Raw genomic sequence first — 14,361 nt, forward strand, 5'->3', positions numbered from 1 at the left:
TGGTGGATTCTTAGGTTTCCTTTAGCTCTTGTGAAAAGTTCATGGGTGTGCAGCTCTCTGTTAGTTTTGTTCCTGCTTTGGGTGACTTGGACAAACACCGAGAATTAGAATTGCGGTGGCATGTGGTAGTCCGGTGTTTAAATTGGAGAAGCAGCCCAGTTGCTCTCTGGAGTGACTATCAGTTTCCATTTGTACCAGCAATGGAAAGGGTTCCAATTTACCCACATCTTCATCATCACTTTCCAAATAAATTTCCTTTTTAATTTACCGTTACAGTCGGAATCAAGTGCTATCTCTATGGATTTGATTTGCATCTTACTAGCGGTTAATTGTGCCTAACATTTTTTTGCAGTTTTATTGGCACATAATCCACACATCATACAGTTGAGTAATTCAGTTTTATCAAGGAGAATTTTGTAATCATTAACTCAATCTGTGAACACTTTACCCCCATTGTTGTTGTTTATAAAAAGAGTTGTGTAATCACAGTCCGTTCTAGTACTAGTACCACCACCCACATTCATTGTTTGCTCCCCCAATCCTCTCTCCCTCCTATCTCCTTCCCTCCCCTACATCCCTTGTAACCCCTAGCATCAATGGTTATCTCTATGCATCTATTTCTTCTGTGGTAAGGACATAATAATAATAATATAAAGATGAAATGACAAATTATAATGAATAACAAAGAAAAGACCACCATCAATATTTTAAAAGCCAGGGACAAAAGTTTTGTCATGGAACAAGAAAGAAATACTTGTACCTAGAACAAAATCAGGTTGGGTCCAAAGGGAGGTCAGTTGATCAAGTGTCAGTTCGATCCAATATAATTAAGGTTACAATGATCTCTGATAGTAAGGTTGATGGAGACTCTAGCCTGTGGTTAGATGGGATCTGCCAGCAGCTTAATCTGACTAGATGCTCTGCAGATGGGTTTGGGCTCCCACTGTCCACCATAGCCTTCTACAAATTAGGTGTTCACAATTTAGGCTTTGATACTTTTCCTTTCCTCATACTTGGATTTTGTCATTGTCATCTTTGGATCACACAAGCTGGTGTGCTTCTTCCATGTGGATTTAGTTAACTCCTCGCTTAGATGGCTGCTTGTTTGAATACAAGCCTTAGAAGATCCCAGGCAATTTTGCAATTCATGATCTTTTTTCAGCATACTTTTCTGTAACACCCTTATCTTCAGTGATCATTGCATGAAGGTGAGTATCAAGTCAGGGCCATGGTATCAGAACTAACTGTTCTTTGATTGGGGCTAGAGTTAAGTGGGAGCCCAGAATCCATCTGCTTGTCAATGGAATATGCATGACTCAGGTTTACTGTGACGGTCATATTATGACAATATCAAAACCCTATAAAACCAAGTACAGTAACAACAGCAACAAACCTACCAGTGAATGAAAAACAAAACAAAACAAAAATATGCTAAGGTCAAGAAAGCAAAAACCCATAGGAACAAATAAGTAAAACCTTGTCAATCATCTCGCTGGTGTATAAGGCGAAATTGTACTGATAACAACATCAATTTTCCCAGTGAAACAATACGGAATATTTTTCATGGGTTTGTTGGTTACCCAAGTCTCGTTCTTAAAGACTGCCCATTTTTTACTGGGTGTGGTTGTTTGCCCTTCTGTTATTTCAGTTGTAGACATCTTACATATATTTTGGATATTGGGCCCATGTTACACATATAGTTGCCAATTTTTACCCCTAATTTGTAAGTTGCTGCTTTTTTTAACAAAGACTGTAGATTAGCAAAAGCATTTAATATTTATGAGAACTCTTACCTATTTTTGTTGCTTGTGCTTTTGTTATAATATCTAACAATTTACTGTTAGAAATTTAGCCCCACAACCACATTCTTATGTTTTCATCCAAGAAATTCATGGATTTAGTTTCGAGGTCATTGACTTTAATCTGTTAAAAAAATAAATACTGTGTGTGTTATGAGATAAGGATCCCGCTTCACATAGAAATACAAATATCCCGGCATCATTTATTTAAAAAGATTGTCCCTTCCCAATTTTTCTTAGACCCCTTGTCAAAAAGCAGTTGACTATAGATGTATGCATTTATTCCTGGACTCAAATTTCGATTCTATTGATACATACGTCTTATTTATATCAGTAAAGGACTTTTCATTACAGTGATTTTATAGTATGTGTTGAAATTAGAAAGTATATTTCAAATTTTGTTATTCAAAATTGCTTTGGCTGTTTGAGTCTTTTGCCTTTTTGCATAAAGCAGTGTATTTTTCTATTTCAGTAAATAAGGTTGTTGGATATTTTTATCAGTATTGCATGTAATCCATAATCTCCAGGGTTCCTTTAGCACAAGCATAGAAGTTAGGATTTACAGGACACGTGTTGGGGTGACACAGTTCAGTTCATAACAGCATCCCTGGTAGAATTTATTCTTAGACATTTTATTAATATATCAACATTCTCTTAGATGCTATTGTAAATAGAATTGTTTTCTCAATGTCCCTTTTAGATTTTTCATTGCTGATGCATACAAATCGAACTGTTGTCTCTGGCCTTGTACCCATAAACTTAGCTATATTCTTCTCATTGATCTAGGAGCTCCTTCTTTGTATATTTTGAGTTTTCCTCTTCATGACGTCATGTTATTATTGAATAGAGATCATTTTACTTTCTCCTTTGCAGTTTGGATACTTTTAATTTTCTCCTTTCCTGAGTTATATTGTTTATGATAGATATCCAGTATAATATTGAATAATAATAGTGTGATAGGTTTTGTGTCAGCAGTATGTGTAAGAATGTATGGGTGGAATCCAATCTCAATATTGAGTCACAGTCTTGTGGATGTGGCCTGTTTGAATCCATAAGAGACACTGGAGAACTGGCTTTTCCTTGTCTTCCTGCTGGCCTGCAACCTGTGTAAAGCTCCCTGGGATGACAGCCACCCTGCAGTCTGCTGACCCTGGGAGCTGTCGATGGCTTGCTAAGTTGCCTGTCAACTTTGAATCCTCTCCACTCTGCTTCCATCGATCTGCTGGCTTCCTCACTTTGATAGCTTCATGAGTCAGTGAGGGCCTCCAGCTAGCGTCTTACCTGAAGGCTTTGAGTTGGACTGGGCTTCCTACCTTGTGACTATGTGGATTCTTTTCTTGATATAGACTCCTTTGTTTTATTTATGTATAGGTGTCATTGGTTTTATTTCTCTAGAAATTCAGCCTAACACAGGTAGTGAAAATCCTTGTCTTGTTCCCAGTCTCAAGTGGAAAGCTCTCAACCTCTCTAGTGAGCATGATGTGTGTGAGCTATTGTTTTTCATAAATGCCCTAGAAATTTTAATGAGACTCTTCGCTTCTATTCTTAGCTTGTTGCATGCTTTTATCAAGGAAAGTCTTTGGATTTTATCAGTTGCTTTTCCTATGTCAATTGAAATGTTGTTTGTTTCCTTTTGTCTATTGTTGTGATGTACTATATTTATTGAATTTTTAAAATGTTGAACCACCCTTGCATTCCATGAATAAATTCCACTTGGTCAGTAGGTATCATTGTTTTCCTGTTCATTAATATTTCCTGGAGATTTTTTCTTCTGTAATTGTAAGACTTTCTTGTCTGCCCTTGTCTGACTTTGCTGTCAAGATGATGCTGGTTTTGAAGAATGAATTAATGTCAGCTTCTGAAATGTTTGGTAGAATTCTGAAGCAAAGATATCTGTGTAGGGTGGTTTTTCATCAATGACTTAGTTTGCTAGTATTTTGTGAATTTTTGAAACTATCTTTGTTGGAAGGTTTTTAAATTACTGATACAATCTCTTTACCTGTCATGGGTCTACTATGATTTTTGTGTTTGTTCTTAGATCAGTTTAGGTAGATCATGTGGTGATAAGAATTTGTGCATTTCACTTATCAAGGTTGTTGGTATACAGTTTAGAATATTTTTATCACCTCTAAAAAAGCCATGATCCCTTATCTGTCAGTTTCAGTTGTCCCATCCATTCCCATCCATTTCCATTCTGCCCCTAAACAATCACTAAGCTACTCTGTGTATTTGTCCATTCTGGATATTGCATAAAAGCAGCATCTTATAATGTGGTTAGAAGCCCTGGTGGAGTAGTGGTTACAATCTAAAAGATTGGGCTGTAATCCAAAAGATCAGCAATTCAAGATAGCAGCTGCTCTGTGAGTGAAAGACAGTATTTCGATTCTGTGAACAGTTATAGTCTCTGAAACACGAGGGACAATTCTACTCTGTCCTATAACATAGCTATGAGTTATTATTGACACAATGGCAGTGAATTATTATTGTTATTATTATGATTATAATATTGGTTATTTTGTGGCTTACTGGCTTCTTTCAGATAGCATGATGTGTTTATTCATTTTTTTCATTTTGAATGATGTCCCAAAACCGAACTCACCTCCATCAAGTAAGTTCAGATTGATATAGTGATTATGTGTTGGGCTGCTAATCCCAAGGTCAGCCTTTTGAAACAACCAGTTGCTCCAAGGAAGAAAGAGGAGGTTTTCTACCCTCATAAAGAGTTAAAGTCTCATAAACCTATGGGGGCAGAGCTGCCCAATCCTCTAGGTTCTCTGTGAGTTGAATATACAGTAGATCAGTACTTAATTGTATTTTTTTACCTGGATAACATTCCATTGTATGGAAGTGGGGTATATTCATACAATAGAATATTTAAATTGGTCTCAATTTGAGGTATTATGAATTATGCTGCTGTAAGCATTTGTGTATAAGTTTTTACATGGACATATATTTTTATTTCTCTTGGATATATAGCTAGTAGTGTAATTACTTGCTTACTTAATTTTTCGAGGGTTGAAAAAGGAAGGACAAATGTGATAAGACATTAAATTTTAACCTAATGACATTTTCATTAATTCACTTTCCAAAGCACTCTTAACAAGGCTACTCACATCCCTGCTCAGTGGTTAGAGGGCATTCACTGGAAAGCTTAATCCACGTGGACTCTGCATATAAATTTTGAGCTTTACTGTCAACCGTGACCTTTTGTAAGCTGAATGCTCAGAAGTCAGGCTTTAATATAATTCCCTCCTCTGATCTTAAATTTTATTATTGACATTCCTTGAGTCACGCAGGCTGGTGTGCTTCTTCTGTGTGGACTTTTGATGTCTCACTTAGATGACTGCTTGTATTTCACGCTGTTTTCACCAGTTCTTAATTGGGTTAATTTAAATCTTCAACATCTCCTGTTTTAATTATGGCATTAATGCTAGAGTTAGTTTCTTCCTTCAGTGCCAACTTTCTTGAATCAGCACTTTCGAGGACTGTTGATAATGTTCTACTCCATCAAACATTTCCTAACTTCCTGATCTTGATAGGATAAAGACTATGCTCATTAGCTTAGTGAATAAAGCCCCCCTGATCATAGGTCTCATCTTTAGTACCTGAAGTCATTTGTATCATGATCTCTTAACTCCTATTCATTCACTTCAGTCATATAAAACTGTATGATTTTTCATAGAGAACATTCTGTATTGAATGGATGAGTGCCTCATCTTTTTATTGTACTGTATTTTAATGATTTCTTCAAATATCTATTTTGATTCTTAGATGTTGAACAGTGATCATCTTATAATTGGAGAGGTAGTTAGAGGCCGTAGTACAGAAAGACTTAACTAACAGATGGATGAGAATATAATGTAAATAGTGGAGTTATTAAAGATTTTTGAACTACACTGGGGAGATATGAGTAAAATGTATTAAGATGAGTAATTTTATAACATATGGTGAATTAGAACAAGAGAAATCATAGGTATTTAGATTGAGTTGATGAATTTTAAACTTTTTAAATCACAGCTATTTAGATTGAGTTGGTGAATGCTTGAACAAGAGAATGGTGGGGAAATCCCAAAGGAAGGATGTAATACTATTATGAATAATAGTATTATGAAAGGAGAACTGATTAGCTATTCTGATAGACTGGTTATGGAAGGGAGAGACATAGCTATTGGTAACTGAGATTCCATACCTAGTTCTATGGGATGTCGGTGGTACACTGACAAAAAAGGAGAACACAGTTGTGGAAGGAAGATAAATAATAAGTCTATGGGTAACGAATGCTGGGCTGTGAGACAACCGTTAATGTTGCCTCTTAATATTGTATAAATTTACCTTCACTTTGAAATGAGTTGATTCCAACTAAAAACCACCCGGTACAGGGTTTCCAAGACTGTAAATGTTGACTGTAGCATACAGCCTCCTGGTTCTCTCTGGGGAGGGGCTGATAGATGGGAGCTAAGTGACTTTGCACTTAGCCGTCTAACAGTTACCTGGCAGTGCCACCAGGCCTCTGTTCTAGCAGCTCAGTGAAAACCATATGCACTTGATCTAATTGATTTAAAAATTTGACTTACAAACACATAGGACTGTATCTTGATGTAAAAGTGTTACATAACAGTTGTGCTACCTTTGCCTGCCTTTCATTTCTGGAAATTTTGTAAAACATGTACTTATTTAATAGCAATGTCTGTTAAGTTGGTCTATTTACTCCTGTCTTAAGGGACGTTACATCTAAAGATTTATGGCATGGATATAACAGAAACAAATATTCATTAAACTATTTTAATTATACAGATGCAGGACAGCTGGAGTACACATTGATGAATCATTATTCCCTGCAGCTAATACTAATGAACAGTTACCAAACCTACTTAAAAAAAAAGTAAGTATATGATTTCAGTGTAGACTGTGGCAATTATGCATTTATTCTTTTTTTTTAATGCTAGAAAATAAAACACAAAACACAAAGGTTCAAGAGCTGACTTACATGTGCTTTTTTGGTCTCAAACAATTTGTAGCTTTACACATAGCATTTAAAAATTTTTCTTACACAGCATTTTTTAAAAAGTAAATTAGAGAGATGATTGTGTACTATAAATGCTTTGATATATTTGTAGAGAAATGAAAGTATGATTGACCATGGTACATTGACTTTGGAAGCAGTCACCCAGACCAAACTCCTAGGTCAGGGCATAGTCTTTTACTTCACTGCCCTCAGTTCACACACTAGCATGAGCTCAGGAGTGCCCAGACCACCTTCACTCTGACTGGATGGAGGGTCCCACTACCCCCTCAGATTTCAGGATTTGCTAGAACAACTCACAGAACTCAATTAAAGGCTATAGTTAGAATTACAGTTTTATTATAACAACCCCTGCCCCCTCCAAACCCACTGCCTTCGTGTGTATTTCATCTCCTAGTAACCATCCAGGGCTGTGGTTAGTGCCCGTGTGGCAAATCTCCCCAGGAGCAGAGGCCTCACTTTTGCCCCGTGAAGTGGCTGATGTTTCGAACTGCTGATTGTGTTGTTAGCAGCCCATTGTGTAAACCACTATGACACGAGGGCTCAGAAAAATGCTATACGTATGATTACAGTTTTATTATGACAGAAAGGTTTAAATCGGAATGAGGCAATGGGAAAAACACATAGGTCAAGGTCAGGGAGAGTCCCACATACAAAGCTTATATTGACCTCAGGTATGAGTCACCCTCTCAGCACATCCATGTGTTGACATACAGATATTGTCAACCAGGGAAATTTTTCTAAGCCTTGGTGTTCAGAGTTTTCAGTGAGACTTTACTATAAAGGTATGCTAGGTGGAATTATTGTTTGTGTGACTGAAATCAGTCTCTTTCCCCTTCTTCTCTCTGGAGATTTGGCTGATATGATGTGGCTTAAAACCCCAACCTGTAGTGATGGTTTGCCTGGCCTGGCCTCACCCAACCTGAGTCGTCTCTTTAGCATAAGTGATCAGCAGGCCCACCATGTGTTAGGGTCTGTGTTTGTGATTACTCATAAACTGTCAGGTGTAGTCTGAAGGGCTCACCAAGAATAACAAAGAAGTTCCAGTGATAGGAAATTCTAATGGTTTAGAGAGTACCTAATTAGCCCAATTCTAAAGAAAAACCTAACCAAATCCTTTATTATACAAGTTTAGAGGTTATACCTCCTGGGAACCCGAGACCAAGGCAGGTCAGACTTTTTCTTACACACTAGGGGAAAACAATTATTTCAGGATTTAGTTTATTACAGCAGTAGTAAAATGGCTTTCTTTTATTTAGCCTGAGTAACTTAAGTCTGAAGCAGATATGTTCAAGTTTGGCTCTCTAAAATACTCATTACAGAAAACATACATCTTTCATTTGAGGTTGAATTCACATTTGAACTAGATAGTGAACCTTTCTCTGTTTCGTATTTAAAATTTTCCCATTGTGATTTCTTTGTTTGAAAGTAAGCTTTTTACCGTCCCTAAGTCACTTTGTTTTCTAATGAGAATCTGTATTAGAAGATTTAGAACTTTCTCCAAATCGACTTCCTAAGATTAAAAGATAAATAGTGTGGACTTTTCCAAATTCTCTGAAAGTACTAAATCATATATATCCACGTGTTTCATTCAGATAAGCTGAGTTTGCGAGTGCAGCAATGGAACGGTTCTTTTAACTCCTTCCACACCTTCTCAGCTGATTGGAGGTGGAAAAAGAATATTCAAGAGAATGTCTGGACGCTCTTTGATACTCTAACTAATGGGTGTGGGTGCACAGAGCATTTTAAGATGTTAGCAGTACTATCCGGGTATTTTCACTGTAAGATAATTGATATACATTTGTAATGTAACAATCCCTGCTGATTGCCTTAAGAATATTATTTTCGTCTCTGAAATTGATCAGTGTTCAATTTAACATATATTGTCTATTTTATTGGCTTTACGTTATATTTTCACATACAGGCACATAAATTTTACTTGAATAATATCCTATTGCATGCATGTTTTGAGGTCTCCCCCCTCCACTTCCCTAACTGGATAGTGTACTTTAGATTATTTTATCTCAAGATCTATGAATATGAAGGGGAAAAAAGATCTATGAATATGTATAAATACAAGGAGGCTTCAAAAAGGTTTGTGAAAGAATGGAATGAAAAGATAATGGAACTTTCTCCTGAATTTCTTTTATGTCCCCCCTCATATAATACTTCCTTTTTCTGTATTATGTTACATGACATGAACATGTCTTTCTCTGTTAAAACATCAGCAAATCATTGCCTGTTTCTGTTATGCCGTATTGATATACATGAGCTTATTAGATATCAAGAAGTGAAATTAGTGGGTCAAAATATTTTAACAATTCATTCAATGGTGTACGAGTTACCTGTTTCCTAGCACTCTCATTAATGTTTAATATTCTTAACCTTCTAAGTATTTTCTAGTCAGAAGTATCAATAACTTGTCAAACAAGTTAGCACTTAAATTTTGACCCATGTCTAGAAGCATTATCATTCCCTTTTGTTCCAAATGCAACTGCAAATTATATGCATACCTCCTGCCCACCCACTGCCATCGAGGGGATTCCAACTCATAGTGCGTGCTGTTAGCCATCCAAATCTTACTTGGCCTTGCCACCAGGACGCCTTACTCTAGACCCTGTTATTCTGGATTCTGTAAAGACTTTCTCTTCTTCATTCCCTCTTGGGTTAATTCAGTTGCCAGCCACACTGCCTTGCTTTTTTTTTTCATGTAGAAGAAATGAAATAAAAGCCCAGTGGCTTGCTTCTCTCTAAAATCCATTACATTATCTGTTCCCTATGTCTAGAACATTTCCCCCCAAAATTTATTTATGCGACTTATTTTCTCAGTACTGTGTTATTTAAATTATATTTTCTCAATAAAACCTACTCTAACTAGATGAGACCCAAACCCTTGACATCATGTGAATTCCAAATCAGTAATCCTATAGAACAGAGATGTTCTCTTTCGGTTTTTTTAACCTTATATCTTTATAAGAGTACACAGCCTCATCTTTCTTCCTTGGAGAAGGTAGTAGATTCAAACCACTGACCTTGCAGTTAATAGCCCAAAACACACCCGCTATGCCATCAGGGCTTCTTGTACCCTTACTACTCATTTAAAACAGAAGACCTTTCCATTTATGCCAATCTCCCTTAACCTGCCTTTTTTTCTTCTTAATATATACTATTTATGCCTTTCATGTACTACACTGAGTGGAGATTTGGTGTTGAAAGTGTTGAAAGCATTTAGCTTTTCCAGACATAATAAGTGGCTTAAAAAAACCAACTGATACAAAGGAGAAAGATGTGGCACTCTGGTTCTGTAAGGATTTATAGCGTTTGAAACCCCATGGGGCAGTTTTATTCAGTTCTTTAAGATCTCTGAGTTGGAATCAATGAAGACCCAGTGGGTTTGTTTTGTAACATATTGCACTCCTGTGGCATTTAGGTTCGGCTTGGCTCCTGAAAAAAATTCATCGGATTTCCAAATATCAATCAGGGTTATAATTCTAAAGTTTCCTGCTGGATGAGAATGCAGTATAGCACTAGCACTACAGTAAAGATATACAGCATGCCAAAGGCTGCCAGTAGAAGATCTTGGTAGGCTGTGTGGAGCTTCCACTTGTCCTCCTTTCAGATGGGCTGTTCAGGTGTACTTTCCTAGATTAGGAACTGTAGATAGGTGTTCCCAGAGCCCTTTGGAACCAGGGAGTATAATATTCCCTGTTGCAGCTACTTGTATACACTACCGTATACACTGCCTCCAACATTATAGCCTCCCAGGCAAGTTATCAAGAAATAATGTTAATAAACAATGTTGACAAATTGATTCAAATGGTCCTTTGAATGCCTTGGATCCATAATTATGTGTACCTTGATTAAAAATCAGTGCGGTGTAGATACTTCAGCAAAACAGTTGGGCCCCATTTGAGGTCTGTTGGAGTTAACTCACCCTGCATACACACTATTAATTAGTAAGTTAGGAAGTAAACCTACTAAGTATACTTATTTTCTGTAATTCTTTTTTAGGATATAAGCTCCATGATGGGCAGGGGTTTTTATTTGATTTTTGTTCACTTACATATATTAAGACCAGTGCCTGACACATTAATAACATTTTTTGTTAAATGAATGAGTAAACAACTAACTTGTAAAGCAAGATTCAGAATCAAGGGCACAATTAGAGTTCTAAATGACGAAAAGAAGTTCTTTCTCTAAGGCTGTTAAAAGGTGGTGAGACTAAGTACTAACACATAAAGTTGGTCTTGTTGCTTAAACCCAACATGAAGAGACACATTAGAACATTTATTTTGTCTTGAAGAGAGAGGTCAACATAGAAATAGTGGTAGGGAAATCTGATGTCTGGTTCCGTTTGGGTTCTTTTGGTGATGACTGGGCTAACGGTGGGAAATATATTCTGAAGACAAGAACGTGTGTAGGTTGTGATATTATGATACTGTTTTGAAGGAGACTTTCCTCTTTTTATCTGAAGATGGTAAGATCAGAAATTATAGACTACCTTGTGAATTTAGCCTGTGGGTTCATGTGTTTGAAGTGTCCTTATTTTTCACATTTTGTATCTATAGTGCACTAAAAACCAGCAACAACAACCCCTCAAAACACAGACACAAAGACCACACCAAACCCACTGCCATTGAAGTTCATTCCGACTCATGATGGCACTATAAGAAAGACTAGAGAACTGCTTGCTAGGGTTTCTGAATTAATCACTTGTTATGGAAGCTGACCGCCTCATCTTTCTCCTGTAGGGCCATTGGTAGATTCAAGCTATTGACCTTGAGGTTAGCCGCCCAACCCATTATGCCCATAGGACTTTGCTTTCTAGTTTCAGCTGGCCTAATTAAGTGAAGTAGAAAAGTAAGGATAAGTAAGTGATTTCTTTTAAAAAAAAAGTTTTAATTATTTTTTTAAATTACTTTTCATTTTGTGTTGGGGATGGAAACTTTCTTTGGTTATAAGAATATTATGATTTGAAGATGCCCAGAAGAAAATTCCTAATGTACAGCCTTCTTTATGGTCTTTTAAGATATTGCCCCTTTTTTCCAATTGCACAAATTGCCAATTCACATAGTTCAAGAAAGACTTCTTTTAAAGGCTTTTATTGTTAATACCAAAGTTATCAGATGTTTGTGAAAATGTTTTTCCTTGTTCAGTATACAATTATTAAAGTTATATGGTTTGGGGTTTTTATTATACAGCGTAGGTGTATGCAGCCCAAAGATTTTATTGCCAAAACACCAGAAAATGATAAAAGACTTCAAAAGAAATTTGAGAAAATGAGTGAAGAACTACAAAGGCAAAAGACAACTTTGGGTAAGTCACGGCATATGTTGACCTTTATGTTCTTGTTTAGTTTAGTTGCCTGAAGACCATTGTTAATCGAAACTCCAGTAGTTTTTGACTAGAAAGAAAAAAATAAAATATTCCTGGCATTGAATAGGTCTAACTGTGATATGGCCAGAAAGTTGAACTAATTGCCCACAAAATATTAGCATCATCAAATTTATGGAGCTGTCTGGCACTTGGTCCTTTGGGGAGATAGGTGGGGCTTGTCTCGTCCCGTAGGAGTGACAGCCTCAGAAGCTTACAGGGCACTTCCACTCTGTCCTAGAGTGTGCCTCTGAGTTGGCATTGACTCTCTGACGGTGAGTTTGGTTTTTTAGGTTTTGGTCTTAAAGTTTTGTTACTTAGAATGTGCAAACACTGGATGTTATTTCTTTAATGATTTAAAAACTAATTTTGGAGGGCATACAATCTTGTGCTTGTGATCCACCCTGTTTTACCTTATCACTGTGTTCTGTATTAGTTAGTATGCTGATGTGGCATTGATAGAAATAATCATTTTTTGCAAGCATACATCATAGTATAGTAAGAGAAAAACATCGATTCTTCTAGTTTCCCTTTTTAAACATTCTTCATATTTTAAATTGTTGAAATACAGTCATTAAATTTTATTTTAAATCTGACACATGTGTAACAGAATTGAGTGGAATACTGAGCCTGTATGGTATAGGCAGATGATTTATTGGAAGGTATTACTTGTACCATGAATTTCCATGCTCGGTCATCCCATTGCCTAATGAATGTACTTGATACTAGTCCTTTCCTAACAGAAATATTTTACCAACTCAGCCAGAATCATACCGTCGTCCTGGACATCTCTCTCAGTAGCTGTCCATCAGGACTCTTACACCTGATGCTGACTTAATTGCTTGAGTTCTGCCATTTTCTGGTCCCATTCTCTTAATTGACACCTGCACTTTCCCTTTCCTGTAACAGTGCAGCAGCGCCTTCACATCCAGTGTCATGTCTTTGTAATCCATGTTCCATGCTTTACTCAGAATGAAGTACATCTCCAGTCAAATGGATACTCCCTGTCTCTAGTTTTAAATTCTTTCTTGCCATCCTAAGGAAAAAATATTTAAGATAAATCCAAAATTTAACATGTGCTATAACAAACATAAGTAGCCCAGGTGGTGTAGTGGTTATGCATTGGACTGCAGTCCTCATGGTTGGCAGTTTGAAGCCACCAGCATATCTGTAGGAGAAAGACTGGGCTTTGTACTCCGTAAACACTTACAGCTTCAGGAAGCCACAGCAGGGCCGCTATGAGTCAGCATTTACTCGATGGCAGTGTTTGATTTATAACAAATATAAGGTACTAGGGATTAACTAATGGTGTGCCAGAAATACAGTAGTAATTTTCAAGCCTGAGTGCTGTAAGGTATCACTGGGTAATGCAGATGGTTCATGCTCTTAGCTGCAAACTTAAAAGGTTTGAGGCCACCCAGAGATGCTTCAAAGAACAGACTAGGCAAGCCATTGAAAAGTAGCCATTGAAAACCCTATGAAGCACAACTCCACTCCAACATGCATAAGTCACCATGAATCAGAATCAACTTGATAACAACAACTGGTTTGGTTTTAAGAATTGAAAAAGAGTATATTAATTTTTAGTTTTATAATTGAGTTGGGGTATCAATTTGAGCATATGTCATGTATGGATTTCTCAGAAATGCACAATCTGTACTCTCCACACCCAAACCCAGAACTTTCATGAAGCCAGAATCACTCTAACCCTCCTTCATGCAGTATAGTTCTTATATATAGTTCTGTTGGTGGGTGTGGGTGGGGGCTGGGAATGGAGCAGGGTCGGGTTGGTGGCAGTGGCTTGTGAATCCTAGGATAAAAACCACTGTTGAGGAATCCTACGTAGGGACTGTGGTGCAGTCTTGCTTTACTTACAGTTGTTCCTTCTTTCCATCATTCACTATACTGCTCAAGTTTTCATCTTGAAATGGGGATCCTCATGCCCAGTGCATTGCTTTGGGAGAGGCTTAAATGAGAGCATGCTAAGCACAACCCTGGACACATGGTAAAGTGCTCAGTAAAGGTTACTACCCATTGTAGTAGCAGTGTTATTGTTATTGATTATTATTGGTTGTAGTGGTGGTAGTAGACTACTACTAGTAGTAATAGTAGATAGTAGTAGATACTGGTGTTGAAAGATAAGAAAACGAATTGGGATTAGGAGTG

General features: G+C 37.0%; 1 protein-coding gene across 3 annotated transcripts in view; it reads left to right on the plus strand.

The window, feature by feature from the left end:
- Positions 1–14,361, plus strand: part of MCPH1 (microcephalin 1) — a 348,942-nt gene that overhangs the window by 28,291 nt on the left and 306,290 nt on the right. For all 3 annotated transcript variants that reach the window (XM_075556426.1, XM_075556424.1, XM_075556425.1), the window contains exons 4-5: positions 6,594–6,681; positions 12,024–12,138. In XM_075556426.1, the coding sequence (XP_075412541.1) occupies positions 6,594–6,681; positions 12,024–12,138 (203 nt within the window). The remainder of the gene's footprint in view (positions 1–6,593; positions 6,682–12,023; positions 12,139–14,361) is intronic.

The sequence above is a fragment of the Tenrec ecaudatus genome, chromosome 8, assembly GCF_050624435.1.
Source record: "Tenrec ecaudatus isolate mTenEca1 chromosome 8, mTenEca1.hap1, whole genome shotgun sequence".
Taxonomy (NCBI): Eukaryota; Metazoa; Chordata; class Mammalia; order Afrosoricida; family Tenrecidae; genus Tenrec; species Tenrec ecaudatus.